The sequence below is a fragment of the Carcharodon carcharias genome, chromosome 12, assembly GCF_017639515.1.
Source record: "Carcharodon carcharias isolate sCarCar2 chromosome 12, sCarCar2.pri, whole genome shotgun sequence".
NCBI lineage: Eukaryota > Metazoa > Chordata > Chondrichthyes > Lamniformes > Lamnidae > Carcharodon > Carcharodon carcharias.
In genome coordinates, this window is record NC_054478.1 from 56,805,145 (window position 1) to 56,824,789 (window position 19,645).

The following is a 19,645-nucleotide window of genomic DNA, read 5'->3' on the forward strand; positions in this document are numbered from 1 at the left end:
GTTCTCACCATTACTGAGCCAGTTTTAGACTGCGGAGGACATTCCTTCCTCCCAAGCAAAATTTGTTTCTGGACCTCCTGCTAAATTTGGCCATAGAGCTGATCCTCTGACAGGCAGGTTAGGGTTTGGAAATGGGAGCAACATTCCATTGGGAAAAGATAATTGTTGATTTCATGGGGCATTGGTTGATTCAACATTGGAGGAATATCCTTGACCCTGCCCTGAACAGATAATTGGATTTGGGCCCAATGAAGACTATAACCTGGATTCTTTTCCCCGATGAATTGGAAATCAAGCTATTCCGAGGGAAGTGTCTACAGTATCCCCTCATGTACAAAGTACATTAGCTTGGCCCAGTGTGTTTAGCAGTCTAGCCAAGCGTATGCCCTCTTCACTACTGAGACGATTTGCCAACTGCACTCCTTAGTCCCTCACTTTTCCCTCCCCCTTCACCTCTTCCAGCCTTTTTAAGGACTATAAACAAACTTAAATTTCCTCTTAAAACAAGTTTCTGATTAATTCAGTATTGAAATTATTACTTTCAAAGACAGGAATATGACTGATCAGCTGTTATTTATATGCTTCAGTTCTGGAATGTGAGCTTCCAGTTGCTTCATGAATTACTGTCAATCAAGCTGTGCTAGTGGTGACTTTACATTTTTTTTCTCCATTTCTCTGCAATTCATAGCATCATTGTACCCATTGCCCTTTGCTATCTGGCCTCACTGCAGTTTTCTTCCTTGAACTCCCAAACCCTTCCTAACCCAACTTTATATCCTCATAACTCTCTGCGTGTAACACCCTAGAAGATTGGCAAGTAGAAAGTAAAATTTGTAATCAAGGCTTTTCATTAACAGTAAGTAACTAACAATAATCAAGTCTTCAGGCTACAGATAATTTGAAGTTGTCTTGCAATTAAAAAAAATTGAATTATCTAATAATAATTAAACAACATAGATGACATAGGAATATTACTTCAAATGGTTATTTTGGATATATAGAAGACAGAAGAAAGTGCAAACAGTGGCAAATGAATGAGGGTGAATAGACAGTAAACTAATGTGTAACTAATTTGCACAATTGCCATATGAGGTAGAATGTTTGTAACAGCGGAAATAAAGACAGAAAATGATGAAAATGCTCAGCAGGTCAGGCAGCATCTGTGAAGAAGGAAACAGAGTTAACATTTATCTTTCACTCCAGATGTTGCCTGGCCTGCTGCGTATTTCCAGCATTTTATTTTTATTTCCGATTTCCATCATCTGCAATATTTTGCTTTTCTATTCTTTACAGCTTGGGGATCAGCCATGTGGTGTAAGGAAAATATCTGACTGTTTCTAATGTTCCTTTGGAATAATTAAAAGTGGCACAACCTACTAACTTCTGATTACTATGTTACCCCAACAGGGCGCACTGTCTCAATGTACTGAGTGACAATGGAGGAAAGTTTGCACTGCATCAAAATGGTAGGCAAGATCCCATTTTATTAAATTACAAATAGAAATATTTTATATGAAATGGAAAATTGAAAGAGTACATTTCAAATGTTTTATATGATATTTGTGGATTACAGATTATTTTGCAGCAGAAATGTGAATGTTTTCAAATGCTAAACCTTATAACAATTAATAGTTACCTTTTCCTGTTGATAGCTTTCGCCATTTCTCCTTCTCCCCTGAAATGTCAACTCTTGTTTCACAGACTTGTGACCAAATGGCTGGTCTTCATATGTAAACCTAGATATTGAATGTCAGCTGGCTGTTTTGTCATAAAGCATATAAATGTTTTAAAAACAAATTAACATTTTCCAGGCTTAATACTGGGAGACCATCTTTAGTGTAGTGATGGGATTGATTAGGGAGTGGATGTGACGGTGGGATGGAGTGGCCTGGAGGAGAGAGCTGCTCAGGGAGGAAAAGGAGATACAAGGACAGGCTGGTTATAGGAAGGATAGTAAGGGAAAGTGTACAATGGGAAGTTTAGAGAGAGTACCTAGAAATGAGGGGATACAGGATCAAGAGCCAAGTGGTTAGAAGTCAGGAATAGGCAAGAGATAAGCAGAGGATGATCAGGAAGCTGGTTGAGAGGAAGGATCATGGATGGGAAGGAGTTGAAGTTATAACAATGTAGAACAGATAGGGCTGAGAAGATGGTGAGCTTTAAATTCAGCATGGCACCATGGGGTGTCAAAATCAAGGAGTATAATGCTACCTGACCTGAATGTTGCCAGCATTTACTGTTTGTATTCCAAGCAGTGTGCAGTGGCTTTCCTTTGCATTCTCAGATTGCTGTGTTCTGGAGTTTGATTGGGGCTTGGCAATAAGTTACTGTTACTTTACACTGCAAACCAATTACCAGTAAATTGTCAACTTACTCATTGCAATTGGGTTAAAAGTAACCATATAATTGTGCTCTTATAGTAATCCTGATTGCTTTACCTGTTCTGTCTGATGGATGCTGATGCTAGATGATCAAATTGAAAAAAGTCTTCTGGTCACCAGCACCGATATCTTGCATTGAACACACAATTTACTAAATACAAATATTTTTAAAGTATTAACTGTATATTTACGGCATTTTCCAGTTAAGAGCAAGTTTGGTCCATCTCTTGATATCTGCCAGTTTGTTTTGTGAAAGTTGTTTTTTTTCAAGAAAATGTTTTTCTTTACTAGCTGCAGCACACCTCACTGATCTAAGACGGTGCATGCATTTGGGCTGTAGGCAAAACTGATGATGCTTTAGGAACCTACCGCGACATAACACATCTCAGAATGTGTTAAGTTTGTTCGCAAAAGGTGAGAAAATACTACAACACTGTATTTGGCTGTAGTAGCTTTTTGATACTTGGAAAACTACTTGTTTTGGATATACTCTTACTGGAAAAGTCCTGCTTGGACTATGTATTTGATTCCACCTGGACGGCAAGCTGAATTGTACAGGCTCTTTCTAAAGGAACTTGGACTCTGCAGCTATGATTGAGGCACATACTGCTTTATAAGAGCTCCCGGTGCATAACCCAGGCTTCCAAAGGACATGAGTTGCTGCTCCTGGATCTCCATAATGTGGATCACCCCAAAATATTTGCACAGAAGACTGATGATGTTACACCTGAGAACAGAAATTTGTACTTTTTTCGTAAAAGGTCATATGCAGAGTTAGTCAGTAGATTTATTGGAGAGTTAAGCAGTGGGAAGTCGCTGAGTTTCCTAGTGTTTACTAAATTACAGTTTTCCCTTCCTACATTCCCATTGAGACCAAGGTCAAGTGTTTGAAATGGTCCTTCATATTACAGTTGTTTGTAGCTGCATGCTGTCATCTCATCTATAGTATAAAACACTTTGTAGAATAAGCCTTATTAAGCAAATTATTCTTTAAAATTATGTAATTTGTACATGTTAAATGTTCACAGATGGAAATTGAGTTTGCTTAGGTGCTTACTGTGGAGTTACACAGGTCACAAAACTTAATGATGCCATTAAGTTGCATATATCTCAGCTGCTGATACTGACAAATCTTGGTGTCCTGTTGTCGGACTTGTCCACCAATGAGGCAGCAATACTAAGGCCATCCCTTTCCACATATTCGGCCTCAAGAAATTCATATAAAACCATATAATGTTAGCGACTAAGAAATATAAGAGTAAATAGAGGGAGAGCTACCTGAACAATCATGGATATATGAATGGGACTTGAATTGTATGTGGCCCACCTTGGGTAAATAATTAGCCATAGTCCACAAAGAACCATAGGCACCTCTCTCCATTACAGAGAGACAATGGGTTCCATATGGCCTGAGGAGCACCACTGCACAAGCATGGAGCAATGTGAGGAGGCAAGCCTTCATAAACTTTGGAGCAGTTTATGGCCTCCATAAATTACCACAGCCAGATATGAGTTACAATACTTATGACTCGAAGCGGCTGCTTGGTTGAAAAAGATTACTTTGCACAGGCAGTGAAACAAGAAACCTCACTGGATTCCAGGAAGGAACTAGAAAAGTTCTTGCCAACAAATTGGATTTTGGGTTGTTAGAGATGCAACAAGGGAATGCTGTACATGGCCTGTGAGTCACCTCCAAGCTGAACTATTTAATGTGACAAAAGATAAGAATTTTAGGGTTGAGAGGGTGAATTTTAGGGTTGAGCTACCCTGGTGGCACTGTGTCCCCAGAGCATTAGTCTGGGCCCCTGGATTACTAGCTCATTGACATTGCCATTACACCACCGCCTCACCTATGTCTGATAATATGCTGCTTTCACGTATGGATCCATTTACTGATCCATGAATTTAAAAATTAACAAGTTATTAATGCACACCGCTCTTAATAGTTGTTATTGTCAGTTTTGGAAATAAATGCAGTAGAAAGGAAGTATACCACCCTGCTGCAACTATTGAGATAACCCTTTTTTGCCAAAATATGTAATGGTCACGGTACTTTATATCATTGCTGATATGCTATCACAATTTTCTTTTTTACAGATTTAAAAAAGATCCTACTGAAGAATGAATATTGAAGACAAGCTTGATCGGATTTTTCTTAAATGCGGCAGTATAAATGAAATGCAGTCTTCCAGACCGCTGGTTGTGGTGGGTGGGGTTGCCGATCAGCCCTCTGTACATATAGGAGCACAGGAAACTGTATTAGAAGAGAGGGAGATCTCTCATGAAGAAATTCTCCAACAAGAAACTGGTTTGCAGGAAGGTGCCCTCCCGCAGGAGGAGCTTATTTCACATGATGAACTAATGATCCATGAAGAAACGGTTAAAAATGATGACGATGAGAATGATGGGCATGAAAGGCTCCCTCAAGAGTTAACATATGAGTTAAATGTAAGTGGTATCTTATTACTCAAGTTATCTGTTGTTTTCATTCCATATAAGGAGTATGACTAAATAAGTAGTTCGGCAACATTGCATTCTCAATAGACAGTAAAAATTTTATCAGTTTTTTTTATCTCACTATGCTCTATATGGGCATTAATATACAAAAAATGGGCAAGCTTGTCTGCCTGGTCTATCAATCCTGTCCCAGTCACAACAAAATGAAGCATCAGAAGTCCCAATGTTCTCTTCCACTAAGTCATGCAACCTCCTCGGAGATACAAAAAAAAGTGATGTCTGCAACCTTTTTAAATTTTGCATGTGTTTTACAAATGCCACCATTATTTATTAGAAATTCTTTATAAAGTGCAGTGCTATATTGCATATTCTAATTAGACTGGAAGCTTCACTATCTTGTATAGTGAAGGATCTAATTTTAAAATTTTAATTTTCTTGCTTTTGGAATTTTTTTTACAGTGTAGCTTGGAATAGTGTCATAACACATTAACATATCAGTGCCTAAACTATTACAATACACACAGACTCACTACTTGGTGAGTGAACTCAATCCATCTTGTAAGATGTTTTCCCAAGTAAAGTGCTACAAATCTGAAATTTACCTTTGGTCACTTAGGTGTAACCTTAAAACATCGTAGCTTTGAAGTTTGTGAGGCCAGTTTAACAACACAGCCAAAATAGGAGATATTAGAGCAGGTTTGTCAAAGAGGAAAGTTTTAGAAGTGTCTTAAAGGGGAGACAGGTAGAAAGATGGAGAGGTTTAAGGAGGGAATTCTAGATTTTAGGACCCAGGCAGCTGAATGCACAGCTGCCACTGGTAGATCAAATAAAATGGGGATGCGCAAAAGGCCAGAATTGGAAGGATGCAGATATCTTGGGGTGGAGGAGACTACAGAGGTATGGAGGAGTGAGGCCATGGAGGCATTTGAACACAAAGCTGAGACTTTTAAATCAGGAGGCAAATGTAAGTCATTGAGCACCAGGATGATGGGCAAGTGGGATTGGGTAGTTTATGGACTGCAGAGTTTTGGATGAGCTTGAACTTATGGTGGTTTGAAGGTGGGAGGCTAGTTTGAAGAGCATTGGAACAGCTGAGGACTGGAAATAACAGCCCTTTAAGTAGCATCAGTGCTCCAGCTCCCATTGTTTTCTGCAAAACCTGGCATGTCACTACATGTGCTTGCCATAATCCAAGTCTGCTGTTTGTCCAATAGAATCTACAATCTAGAGTGTTGCTGACTATGACTATTTAATTTCCTTGGTTTGTACTAGATGCCTTACTATAATAAGGGAACACATGAAGCTTTTGTTAGAAAGGTTGCAACTGGAATTCCCTTTACCCACTCTGAGTGTTTGGTGTTTCAATTAGTTTGTTTTCATCTTTAACAGTCCCAGAACACAAATGTGCATCAAATCCATTTGCTTGGCTGTCTTCATTGCAGCATGTCTGAATTCATTTGCTCAATGGAGGACAGCAGCTCCATTGAAGTGCCTTGCAAAGTAACTATTTTAAGATGTAAACTTTAACCAAAAAATTACATGGATATATTGAGTATAAGTCTACATTGATGGCACTGTGGGGTTACTTGTGAGGGAGAAGAAGCATATTGGATACAGTTGATGATGAATGCATTGCATTTCCAATAAAGATGTACAGAAATAAATGCCACAATATGAGCAAAATAAAAAGAGAAACCACAAATACTGGAAACCGAAATAAAAATGCAAAAGTACACAGTAAACATCTGATTTTTTTTGAGCATTTTCTAACATTTTATAAGATTCCTTGAAAACTTTGATATAGTGGCTTGTACCACCATTTACTATGGCCCAAATATTTTATTGATCTATTTTCTTCTGTTCCAAATTTTTAATTATATATGGACGGTTAGACAATAATTGCTTTGATATTTTGCAATATTATCCCAAGTTGCCATTTCAGTCAAAAGCTGGCAAACTGTAGTATCTTTCCTTTTTTCAATAGTGGAAGAATTTTATTTATTCTTTCACAGGATGTGAGCATCGCTGGCCAGGCCAGCTTTTGTTGCCCATCCCTAATTGCCCTTGAGAACGTGGTGGTGAGCCATCTTCTTGAACTGCTGCAGTCCATGTGGTGTAGGGAACGAGTTCCAGTGAAGGAACGGCAATATAGTTCCAAGTTAGGGTATGTGTGGCTTGGAGGAGAACTTGTAGGTGGTGGTGTTCTCATGCCTCTGCTGCCCTTGCCCTTCTAGAGGTCATAGTTTTGGAAGTTGCTGTTGAAGGAGTCTTAGTGAGTTGCTACAGTGATTCTTGTAGATGGTACACACTGCTACCACTGTTGCAGCAGCTTTCATTTACCCTGTGCTGCTAGTATTGGTGGCACAATTCTCTGCAATGGTCAAATTTAATTTGATTTCTGAACCACTTTGTCATTCTAAAGGTAAATGTAAAACAGGAAATCCAATATTCTGAAGAAGCTGGGCAATTGAAGAAAGATAAAGGGCAACAAAAAGAACCAATAGATTTGCAAAAGAAAAAGAAAAGGAAGCAACGTTCTCCTTCTAAGGTAAATAATAACTCATTTTTCATAGAATGCACATTTGCCAACTAACCTACACACCTGCAGACGAGGGGGCAAGATGGCTCAAGAAAGCCTTGGCTCATGTTGTTTGATTGCAATCATCTGCACTTGAAAGAGGGATCTAACTATAGGGTGCTTAACACAGTTCATTGAATCAACCCAATCTAATGAAATAAAAAGGATAGTGGCAGCATGGTTGTGAAGTTGGCTGAGATTGAGGAAACTGAGGTAATGATGATTGGTTGTTTTTTGGACCGGAATACGGTGGATCCCCAGGGTAGGTATTAGGACCACTGCTTTTCTTGATCTATATTAATGATCATAAGAAACAGGAGCAGGAGTAGGCCGTTGGCCCATTGAGCCTGTTCTGCCATTCAGTAAGATCATGGCTGTTCTGATTGTGGCCTTAGTTTCCACTTTCCTATCTGTCCCCATAACCCTTGACTCCCTTTTCAATCAAAAATAAGTCTAACTTGGCCTTGAATATATTTAATGATCCAACCTCCACTGCTCTCTATGGAAGAGAATTCTAAAGACTAATGACCCTCTGAGAGCAGAAATTCCTCCTCATCACTGTCTTAAATGGGAGACCCTCTTATTTTTAAACCATGTCACCCAGTTCTAGATGCTTCCATGACGGGAGACACCCCCAGCATCTATGCTGTCAAGCCCCCTCAGAATCTTATGTGTTTCAATAAGATCACCTTTCATTCTTCTAAATTCCAATGAGTATAGGCTCAACCTTCCCTTAGAAGACAACCATTTCCCCCAGGAATTAACCCAATGAATCTTCTCTGAACTGCTTCCAATGCAAGTATATCCTTTGTTAAGTAAGGAGACCAAAATTAGAACATAGTACTTCAGGTAAGGTCTCACCAATGTCCTATACAGTTGTAACAAAAGTTTTTTACTTTTATAATCTATCCCCCTTGCAATAAAGGCCAACATTCTATTTGCCTTCCTAATTATTTGCTGTACCTGCTTGCTAATTTTCTGTGATTTATGTACAAGGCCACCAGATCCTTCTATGTCATGCAGAATTCTGCAGTCTCTCACCTTTTAAATTATCCGCTTCTCTACCTGCCAAAAGTGGGAAAACTTCACATTTTTCCACATTATGCTCCGCCTGCCAAATTTTTTGCCCGCTCACTTAGCTTACCTGTATCCCTTTGCAGATTCATTGTATGCTCATCACAGCTTGCTTTCTTGCCTATCTTTGTATCATCAAATTTGGCTACAGTCTGTCCCTTCATCCAAGACATTGGGCAGAAATTTATGCGCCCAACCCGATTGGGCATAAAATCACGCGAGAAGACGCCGGGCGAGCATCCCGACATCATCGTGCACTTGTGTGATATTTCGCTCGGTGGGTGCGCGCAAAAGTCAGAAGCATGCCCGCCGACAATTAACAGGACAATTAAGCCCATTAATGGTGCAATTGTCTCCGATTTTTCCTGGCCTGCCCAACCTTATGGTTGGGGGATGGGTGAATCGGCCAGGTGGCCTTTACATTTTCCATCAAACCTCATCCCAGGACAGGATGAGATCCCCATTATGAAATAATATAAAATAAATACCTGTGGACAGCATTTTTATGAGGTATATTTTCAGGTGCATGATTATGATGTATAGTCAATTTTTGCAGATTTTTAAACCATTATTTGATCATTTGAAGCTGTGCAGCTCCCTGAGGCAACTGTCTACCTTCAGGGAGCTCTCTCGCAGCGCTCATCTACGCCCACAGTGAAGTCAATGCCTGCCCTCTTCCCAGCCCCACCCTACCAGCGCTGAGCTTTTGAGTGCGCATTTCATGCTGGCTGGCTGTTAGTTGGCCAGCTAGTGTGAAATGGCTGTCGGTGGTCCATTTCCCAGCCGCTCCTGGGTCCGCCGATTGCACGCGCCCACCAAAGGTAAAATTCAGGCCAGAGATCGTAAATAGCTAAGGTCCCAGCACTGATCGCTATAGTTTGCCAGTCTGAAAATGACCCATCTCTCCTGACTCTGTTTCCTGTTGGTTGGCCAATCCTCTATCCATGTTAGTATATTACCCTCAACATCATGTGCTCTTGTGTAGTAACCTTTTGAATGTGACAAAGAAGATTGGGAAAGCTGTTAATAAGGTACACTGGATCTTGGGTTTTACAAATAGGAGTATAGAGTAGAAAAGCAAGCAAGTTATAGTGAACCTTTATGAAACACTGGATCGCCTCAAATTGTCTTCAGTTCTGGGTATTATACTTCAGGAAGGATGTGAATGCATTGGAGTATGTGCAGAAAAGATTTACAAGATTGGTTCCAGGGATGAGGGATTTTAGTTAGGTGAACGTGCTGGAGTTGCTCTCCTTGGGGAGGAGAAGTTTAAAAAGAGATTTGATTGGGATGCTCAAAATCATGGGAGGCCTAGATATAGCAGATAGAGAAAACCTAGTCCCATTGATGGAAGGGTCAAGAACCAGAAGCCACTGATTTAAAGTGATTGGCATATGAACCAGAGGCAACATGAGGAAAAACTATTTTCGGCAACGAGTGGTTAAGATCTGGAATCCAATGCTTGAGAGTGTGGTGGTGACAGATACAATCATGGCTTTCAAAAGGGAATTGGATAATTATCTAAAGAGAAGATTTGCAGGGCAACAGGGAAAGAGTGTGGTTGTGTGTGACTAGTTGAATTACTTTTGCAGAGAGCTGGCACAGACCCAGTGGCCCGAATGGTCTCCTCTGTGCTATAACCATTCTATGATTGTATGGTTCTCATCATCTGTTGATTGATCAATCGTATATGTAATATAGTTGAGAGAAATATAGTTTTATTTCAGTATATTTCAAAAGAAGTTCGAATAATATATCTGTGGCTGACTTCAATCCAGTCAGCAATGAATTGGAAGGCAACTAAGACACTGAGCTAAACAGAGGCTCTGGTGGTAGCTTTTTCAATGTAAGACGTGTGTGACCACTTTTCAGACCTTAATTGTATTTTGAAAGATGGTGCAGAACAGGTGTCTTTGTCCTTATATTTAGAAAACAGTAAGGTTTTAATTCCTGTAAACATACAGCTTGCACTGAGTATTGTTCATATTCTTTGAATATTAAACTAATTTGTATGTTTATAGCTTGAGCTATAATTATATTATAGTTTATATGCTGTTGTGCTAATCTGCTACAAGTAGCTCAGCTAATATTTTCCTTATGATACTTTCATAGCTGGAGTACAATGGCCAATGCTTTCTGTTTGACTCCTGGATCTTGCTACATACACTGTGACATTGAACTGGTAAAGAATCACTAGTTCAGGAGAGTGATTGCTGATGTTGAATTCAAGTAGATAAAAAAACTATAATGCAACAGCCAGGTTAGGGCAAAAGTCAACGAAGAATTTCAAAATGATAAACTGTTTAAATTAGCAAGCGGTGAAAATTTATTACCACAGGTTGGTGAAAAGTTAACAAGGAGGTATAGAGGGAGGATTTTAATTAGGAAAATGAAAGCAGTGAGATCCTGTGGTTGGTTACAGCACCCTTGGATGAAGAAACAGAAAAATGAGCAAGGGCTTCCACTCCTGGTCATTATCCAGTGGCCTGTGCTGAAAATTGCACGTGCTGTGTGTGTGTGTGGACATTGAGTAAGGAGATCATCAGACTCACTTGTATTGCCCCTGTGATTGTATTGGCACCATCAAGGCACATGAAGAATGATCACGTGGACAAAGTACTGTTTGAGGAATGAGTTGCCACTGACACCTTGGGCGAAATACCCACCCTTTGGTCAACACCTGCAGCAGAAGGCTGGAGAGAAAATGTTAAGAAAGAGAGTAGCTTATATTAAAGAGTTTTTAAAAGAAGCATGATGTATGAGTGTTTTTATTTATTTTTGAATATTTGTTGGGCATTCAGTAGTTTATTTTCTTCAACTTGCATTATTTAGCGTACAAAAATTTTGATTCGTCAAATCTTTCATTTCAGCATCAGGTGCCCTAATTCTCCATAATGTATTCTGTGTAGAACCTCAATTTGTGAATTGCTTTTAATCAAATCTGGCGAAGTTCAGTTGCATTCAGTATATGTTACAGTTTAATTTTAACATCAAGTTTTAGCATGTTTGTCTGAAGAGAAACAGTTTGGTAAATTGACTAATATGTTCTTTGCTGGAATAAGATTGAATGTTGGCCGTGTACAATTTTTTTCTTCAGATCCTAACAATAAATGAAGATGGATCACTTGGGCTAAAGTGCCTGAAATCTCATATCTGTGAGCACTGTAATGCTGCCTTTCGTACCAACTACCATTTACAAAGACATGTTTTCATCCATACAGGTATACCTCGCCTGACATGTATAAAGCTGTTCATTAGATCCTATTTTTAAAATATACAAAACCTGGTAGAATTTTACTGACAAAAATATAATAATCATCAAAGTGACTTGTTACTAATTGACTGTAACAAAGCCAAACTATTCTTCCTTGTTGTTCTTGACCTGCCTGTGGCTATTGACACAGGTGACCACTTCCTTCACCAATGCCTCCATACTGTCGTCCAGCTGTGTGGGACTGCACTGCCTGACTCCATTTTTAGCTATCTAATGTAGCCATGTGATCATCTGCAATAGCATCTCTTCTTACACCTTTATCACTGCTATCTACCAGTGATCTCTCCTTGGTCCCCTTGTGTTCCTTACCTACATATTGCCCCTCCGTGATATCACCCAAAAACAGCCTCGGTTTCCATATGTACGTAGACGACACCAACTCCACCTCACCACCAGCACCCCTCTGCTGTCTCTAAGCTGTCAGACTGCTAGTTTGACACCAGTATTGGATGAGGAGAAATTTTCTCCCAACGAAATATTGGAAATAGTGAAGCCATTATCTTTGTTCCCATCCACAAACCCTGTACCCCAGCCAGTGATTCCATCCCTTTCCCTTCATCCGATTGATTGATCAACCCAATCATCTTCAGCTGCCTCATCAGTATCCCTCCCTCTATCATAAGATCAGAAGTGGGGATGTTCGCAGATGATTGCACAGTGTTCATCACCATTTGTGACTCAACAGATACTGAAGCCACCCATGCCCATATGCAGCAAGAATAGACAACATTCAGGCTGGATTTGATAAATGGCACATAACATTCTGCCACACAAATGCCAGGCAATGACCATCTCCAACAAGAGAGAATCTAACTATCTCCCCTTGACATTCAGTGGCATTACCATCACTGAATCCCCCATGATCAACCTCTAGGGGGTTACCATTGACCAGAAACTGAACTCGATCAGCCATATAAATACTGTGGCTACAAGAGCAGGTCAGAGGCTTGGAATTCTGCAGAGAGTAACTCATCTCCTGAATCCCTAAAACCTGTTCCAATGGAAAATTAATTGTTTCAGATCAAGCTATTTGCAAATGTTTTATTGATTTGATTCCATGTCTGAATTCTCATGCTAATATTCATACATAATGTACAGGATACAGATATAATACTCTCAAAGAGCAATGTGTTGAATATACAAATGTTTTGAAAATTTGTTTATCCCTCTCTATAATATAGTTGAAAAACACACATGTCCCCGCTGGCAAGATGTTTATGAATAATATTTTAACATGATTTTAGCCAGCGTTAACAGTGCCTGTCAGATTTTGTATTACATTGAATTTTGGGACCTTTGCCTGGTATTTTGTGTCTTTTCGTAAATACTCCTTGCTATGATTCCAAATATTTTTTCCATTTTTCTCTGAAGGTGAAAAACCGTATCAGTGCAGCCAGTGTAGCATGCGTTTTATTCAGAAATATTTGCTGCAAAGACATGAGAAGATTCATACTGGTAAGTAGGATGGCATTCAACATATCTATTGTGGATTGAAGGTGCAGTTGGTATATTTAGTTTAGATATTTATTTTGTTTGTTGTCCCTTGAATGTTTTCTTGTATGCATTTACAGAACATATCCTGGGTGGTATTTCTTCTTTACCATTTGTGCTATTTTCCTTTTATCCCCACCAGCAAAGTTTCACAATGTCAAGGGTCAAAAAAGTAACCACTGTTGTGACCGTATAAATTGAATAATAGAAATTAAGTTCAAAGATGAAATAAGTTAGTTTGCACACTAACTTACCATTTCTCGAAAAAGTACTTCTGCTTATCCTTTGTATATTTTCTGTTGCCCTACGATAGTATAGATTGTGACATGGCCCTGGTACAGGTGCTTTTGCTACATATGCATTTCTTTGACTGGCCGTTTGATGCTTTCAGTGGTAATAAAACGTTCCAAGTCACTTCCCAGGAACATGAACCATAGGTGCTGAGCCAGAGAAGATAAAGTTATGAAGGCTTATTTAAGAGATGGGTTTAAAAGAGGCTCTGAAAGGTGGAGAGACATGGAGAGAGGGAAATGGTTAGAGAAGGAATCGGGGAGCACTGAAGGAGCCAAAGGTTACGGGGAGAAGGCGGGAGAATGGGATTGAGAAACTTATCAGCCATGATTGAATGGCTGAGCAGACTCGATGGGCCGATTTGGCCTAATTTCTGCTCCTATGTCTTATGGTCTTATGCAGCCGCTGTTGCCAATGGTGGGATGGAAGGAGGGGAGAATGTGCAAAAGCCTGGAACCAGAGAATTGTTCAGGGTGGTTGGGTAGGTTGTACAGCTGGAGGAGGTTACAGAGGCAAGAAGACCATTGTTCTTTGACTCCTGGTCGCTGTAGCATATGGATAGCAGAGTTTTGGAATAAGTAAAATTTAAGACTGGTAGATGATGGGAAGTTTTCTGGGCAATTATTGAAGTACTTGAGTTTGGAAGTGATTAAGGCCTATATGAGCATTTCAGTGCCAACCTCGCTGAAGGTATGTTTATGATTATGATCTGAAGTAATATGAAGGTGTAAATAGTTGGTTTTTATGAGAGGATATGGGATTGAAACCTCAGCTTAGGATTAAACAGAACACCATGTTTGTGAATGGTCCGGTTCAGCCCAATATACCAGCTAGGGAAGGGGATAGACTCAGTAGCCTCAATCTCCCTAGTACAGAAGCAAAATATTGCGGATGCTGGAAATCTGTTGTGATGGAAGGTCAGTGACCTGAAACATTAACTCTGTTTCTCTCTACAGATGCTACCAGACTGCTGAGTTTTTCCAGCATTTTTTCTCCTTATTTCAATCTTCCCATTATTTAGTTGGAGGAAGTCATGGCTTATCCAAGAATTGTAAATAGCCTGGCAGCAAAGAAGTCAAGTGGGCATCCAAAAAGGTAGAGCTAGGTACTACTATTGTGCATATGGAAGTTCAATCCATGTTGATGTATTATGTTACCGTGCAGCAGATGTAGCTGAGGAATAGGAGTGAGCTATGGATGGATTTTTTGGGGATTCCTGAGTTTGCAGCGAGAGTGGGAAAAGAAACTTCATTGTTACAGATTTTTCAGCTTTTATTGGATAGGTAAAAGTGAAACCATGTCAAGGCAGTTCAACCAAGCTGGACAATTAAGGAGGAAGTGATGTGATCAACTGTGTCAAAAGAATTCAGAGAAGCCCCAAGAGAATGAAGATTATATTGGACATCTCCATAGCTTTTTAAGTGTGTGTTGTCATCATGCAGCACTTCTAAACTAGTTGCCATTTAGTGGTTTCCCAGAAAACCTTGTCATGACTTGATTGTTATTTCGCTCTATCTGTGTTGTTTATAGTTCATCCTGTGTCTCTTTTTAGAAGTCCTCCACGTTTTATTGAAGGGAAATATTGATGGACAATTGCACACATTAATATATTTTCTTCCATTAACTCTTGGCTCACAAAATCAATTAAAAAATTTAGTACACTAAAACATTTATAGTCTGGGGATCTGTGGAATACTCAATTATGCAATTCATCAGAAGGGCTTTGCTATTCTTTATTCCTTGAGATCTTATTAACCAATATTTTCTCTTGTGCATACTTGTTTTTGAGGGCTTGAAAGCAGTTCATAATTCATATTTTTTCCCTGCTCGTTTGCATTCCATTTTGTGGGTTATGCTTACCACTTCTGTTCTTATTCATTTCGGAAAGCAAAGCTACTTGTGGATTGTGATCTCCACTAGTGCTGCCAATGAGGGATAAGGGCAATATTGAAGTTGGGAGAATTGAATTGTAATTTTATTTCCCGTTCTAAGAAAATAAGAAATAGGAGCAGGAGAAGACCCATATGGCCCATTGAGCCTGGCTTTGCTATTCAGTAAGATCATGGCTGACCTAGCTTTGTTTTGTCAGCAAACATAGGTATATTTCTTTCTGTCTTTTCATCGAAGTTATTAATATAGATTGCAAATAGCTGAAGCCGCAGCGCAGATCCTTGTGGCACTCCATTAGTCACAGCCTGCCAGCTTGAAAATTCTTTCTTTACCCTGCCTTTAAAATATCTTGTTAAAGGTGGCCCTTTATACCATAGGTGAACTCAATTATTAGATTTGATCAATATTTCCTGGTTAGGAGCATAGGGAATAGGAGCAGCAGCAGACCATTCAGCCCCTCGAGTCTACTTCACCATTCAACTAGATCATGGCTGATCGTCTGCCTCAACCCCATTTTTCCACACTATTCCCATATGCCTTGATGCCTTTAATATTTAAAAAATTGTCAATCTGATGTCTGGAGCATGCTCAGTAAGCCTCCACAGCTCTCTGGGAAAGTGAATTCCAAAGATTCACCACCCTTCGTGTGAAGAAACTTCTCATCTCAGCCATAAATGACCTACCCTTATTTTGAGACTATATCCCCTGGTTCCAGATCCCCCAGCCAGGGGAAGCATTCTTCCTGAAAAACCCTGTTGAGCCCTGCAAGAATTTTGTATGTTTGAATGAGGTCATCTGTCATTCTTCTGAACTCTAGAGAATGCAGGCCCAGTCTCCTCAGCCACTCCTCAAAGGACAATATCGCCATCCCAAGAATCAGTCTAGTGTACCTTTGCTGCACTCTCAATGGCAAGTATATCCTTCCTTGGGGAAGGGGACCAAAATCGTACACCGTACTCCAGGTGCAGTCTCACCAAGGTGCTTTACATTTTCAGTAAGAAATCTTTACTCCTGTATTCAAATCATCTTGCAATAAAGGCCAACATACCATTTGCCTTTCTAATTGCTTGTTACACCTCCATGTTAGCTTTCAGTGACTCATGAACAATGATGCCCAGGTCCCTTTGGACATCAACACTTCCCAATCTCTCATCATTTAAGAAATATTCCTTATTTCTGTATTTCTTACCAGATTGCATAACTTCACATTTTTCCAAAATATAATCCATCTGCTATGTTCTTGCCCACTACTAAGCCTGCCTAAATTCCCTTGAAGCCTCTTTGTATCCTTCTCACAACTCCCATCCCCACCTAGTTTTGTGTCATCGGTAAAGTTTGAAATGTTACAATTGATCCCCACATCCAAATTATTGATATAGATTGTGACTAGCTGGGGCCCCAGCACTGATCCTTGTGGAATCCCTCGAGTCAACCTGTCAACCTGAGAATGACCCGTTTTATTCCTACTCTGTTCTCTATCCGTTAACCAATTCTCAATCCATGCCAGTAAATTACCCCCTATCCCATTTGCTTTAATTTTGCTTACTAACCTTTTGTGTGGCACATTGAAAGCCCTCTGAAAATCTAAAAACACTACATCCACTGGTTCCCCTTATCTATTGATTTCAAAACTCTCAACAGGTTTGTCAAACATGGTTTCCCTTTTATAAATCCATGCTGACTCTGCCCAATCATACCATTATTTTCTAAAGGCAGAGTCCTCTGTTCGGCATGCGGCCCCTGCACGCCAGCGTGTAAAATGACACGCAGTGACGTTGCGCATGTGTCCCGCCGTCACCGTGCATCATTCCGGTCTTTAGTTCGGCGGGCGCACATGAGTCTGCTGCGCACCTGCTGAACTGTCAAAGATCTGTTAAGGCCGTTAACAAACTAATTAAAGTGATTGTCAGGGCTTCCTGTCCAACCTTAAGGCTGGCGGGCAGGCAAAGAACCCAGGCAGCCTTTGCATTTTTCTTGAAACCTTATCCACGGGTGGGATGATGTTTCACGAAGTGTTTATTAATTAAATAAAATTTTTCATGAAAACTCGTAAACATGTCCCAGCTCATGTGACACTCATGTTTTTTTCTGCCATTTTTATTATTGAACTTAATCTCTGCGCAGCTCCCTACACGCGCAAAAGAGCGCAGGCCCCAACCCGCCCTCCTCCCCCTGCCTGCAAGGAAGTGCTGAGCGCTTCCGGGTGCACGTCATGCTGGGTGGGCCTTAATTGGCCCACCCAGGCAAAATGGTGGCCCTCGGCCGATCGCAGGCGGCGATCAGCTCCTCGCCCGCCCACGCCCACTCCCGACCAGCCTGCCCGACAGGGAGAATATTCTTTCCTAATTGTCCAGTTATCACATCCTATATAATAGATTCTAGCATTTTCCCTACTACTGATGTCAGGCTAACAGGTCTATGCTTCCCCGTTTTCACTCTCCCACCTTTCTTAAATAGGGAGGCTATGTTTTCAAACTTCCAATCTGTGGGAATCATTTCAGAATCTATAGAATTTTGGAAGATTAACATCAATGCATCCACTATCTCTACTGGCAGCTCTTTCTGGGCTGTAGATCATCAGCTTCAGGGGATTTATCAACTTTTAATCCCATTAATTTCTCCAGTATTACTTTTTTTACTAATACTAATCTCTTTCAGTTCCTCATGCTAACTAGTTCTTTGGTTCTCTATTATTATTAGAAGTCTAATGTTCATTATTGAGTCTTGGCTTTGCTCTTTTTATGCATGTTTTGAAAATATTTAAAGAGAACCTCTAAATAAGAACACTCTAGGTGTCACATTTTTGGTGAAACTGAGAATCTTATTGGTAAATTAAAAAGAAAGACTTGCATTTATTTAATGTGCAAAGAGTTTTGGTATTGAAACAATAACAGAATAGCACAGTGCAGATGGAGACCATTCAGTCAATCAAATCTGCATTTGTCATTTTGAAGAACGCTCCAATTAGCCTCGCTTCCGCCCTGCCCTGTCGACCCCCCACCCCCCAACTTTTTCTCCATATCACTGAAATTTTATCCCCCTCAATTATTTGTCCAAAAGCTCCTTGAAAGTCAGTATTGAATCTGTTTCTACCACCCTCTCAGGAATGTGTTCCAAATAATAACCACTTGTGTTTTTCAAAAAAAAAGCTTTTCCTCATGTCACCTCTGGTTCTTTTACCAATTACATTTTAAATCTGTGCCCTCTGGTTATTGGTCCTTCAGCTATTGGAAACAGTTTCACTTTATTCTATTTAAGCCCTTCATGATTTTCAACACTTCTAACCATCATAAGAAATAAGGAATATTCCATTTGGCCCTTCAAACCCATTCTGCATTCAATAGGGTCATGTTGATCTTCTACCTTAGCTACACTCCTGCACACTATCCCCATATTCCTTGATTCCCTTAGTATCCAAATACCTGTCAATCTCTGATTTGAATACACTTAATGACTGAACATTAGTGGAGATCTCCAAAGGTTACAACCCTTCTGAGAGCAATTTTTTCCTCATCTCAGTCCTAAATGGTCTGACTTGTTATTCTGTGACTGTGACCCCTATTTCTAGACTCCCTAGCCAAGGAAAACATCCTCCCAGCACCTACTCTATCAATCCCATTCTTCTAAACTCTAGGGGATATAGACATAGTCTACTCAATGTTTCCTCATTGGACAACCCTCTCATCCCAGGCATCAGTCTAGTGAACCTTCATTGAATACTCTCTAAGGCAGATATAACTTTTCTCAGCTAAGGAAACCAGAACTGTACACAGTACTTGAGGTGTGATCTCACCAAGGCCCTCTTCAGTTGCAGTAAGATACTTTACTCTTGTATTCCAATCAATTTTTAATAGACTAACATACCATTTGCTTTCCAGTTAATTGCTATACCTGCATGTGTTAACTTTTTGTGATTCATGTACAAAGTCATACATTCCCTCTGCCACATTTCCAAATCTCTTTCCATATAATTATTTTACTTCCTTCCAAAGTGGAAAACTTCACATTTCTCCACATTATAGTCCATCTATTTTTTTTTGCCCACTCATTTAATCTGTCTAAATTCTTTTGCAATCTCATTGCAGCCCCTTCGCGCTTACTTTCCCATCAGCAAACTTTCAAATTTCCTTTCAGCCTTCCCTATGCTAAGAAGGACAACCCCAGCTTCTCCAGTCTATCCACGTATCTGTAATCCTTCATCTCTGATCT

At 40.0% G+C, this 19,645-nt stretch overlaps 1 protein-coding gene across 3 annotated transcripts in view; it reads left to right on the forward strand.

Moving 5' to 3' along the window:
• The window catches only part of znf148 (zinc finger protein 148), a 43,044-nt gene that overhangs the window by 14,857 nt on the left and 8,542 nt on the right, over positions 1-19,645 (forward strand). For all 3 annotated transcript variants that reach the window (XM_041200798.1, XM_041200799.1, XM_041200797.1), the window contains 6 exons: positions 1,408-1,466; positions 2,673-2,795; positions 4,479-4,829; positions 7,261-7,386; positions 11,588-11,711; positions 13,136-13,219. In XM_041200798.1, the coding sequence (XP_041056732.1) occupies positions 4,503-4,829; positions 7,261-7,386; positions 11,588-11,711; positions 13,136-13,219 (661 nt within the window). In that variant the 5' untranslated portion in view covers positions 1,408-1,466; positions 2,673-2,795; positions 4,479-4,502. The remainder of the gene's footprint in view (positions 1-1,407; positions 1,467-2,672; positions 2,796-4,478; positions 4,830-7,260; positions 7,387-11,587; positions 11,712-13,135; positions 13,220-19,645) is intronic.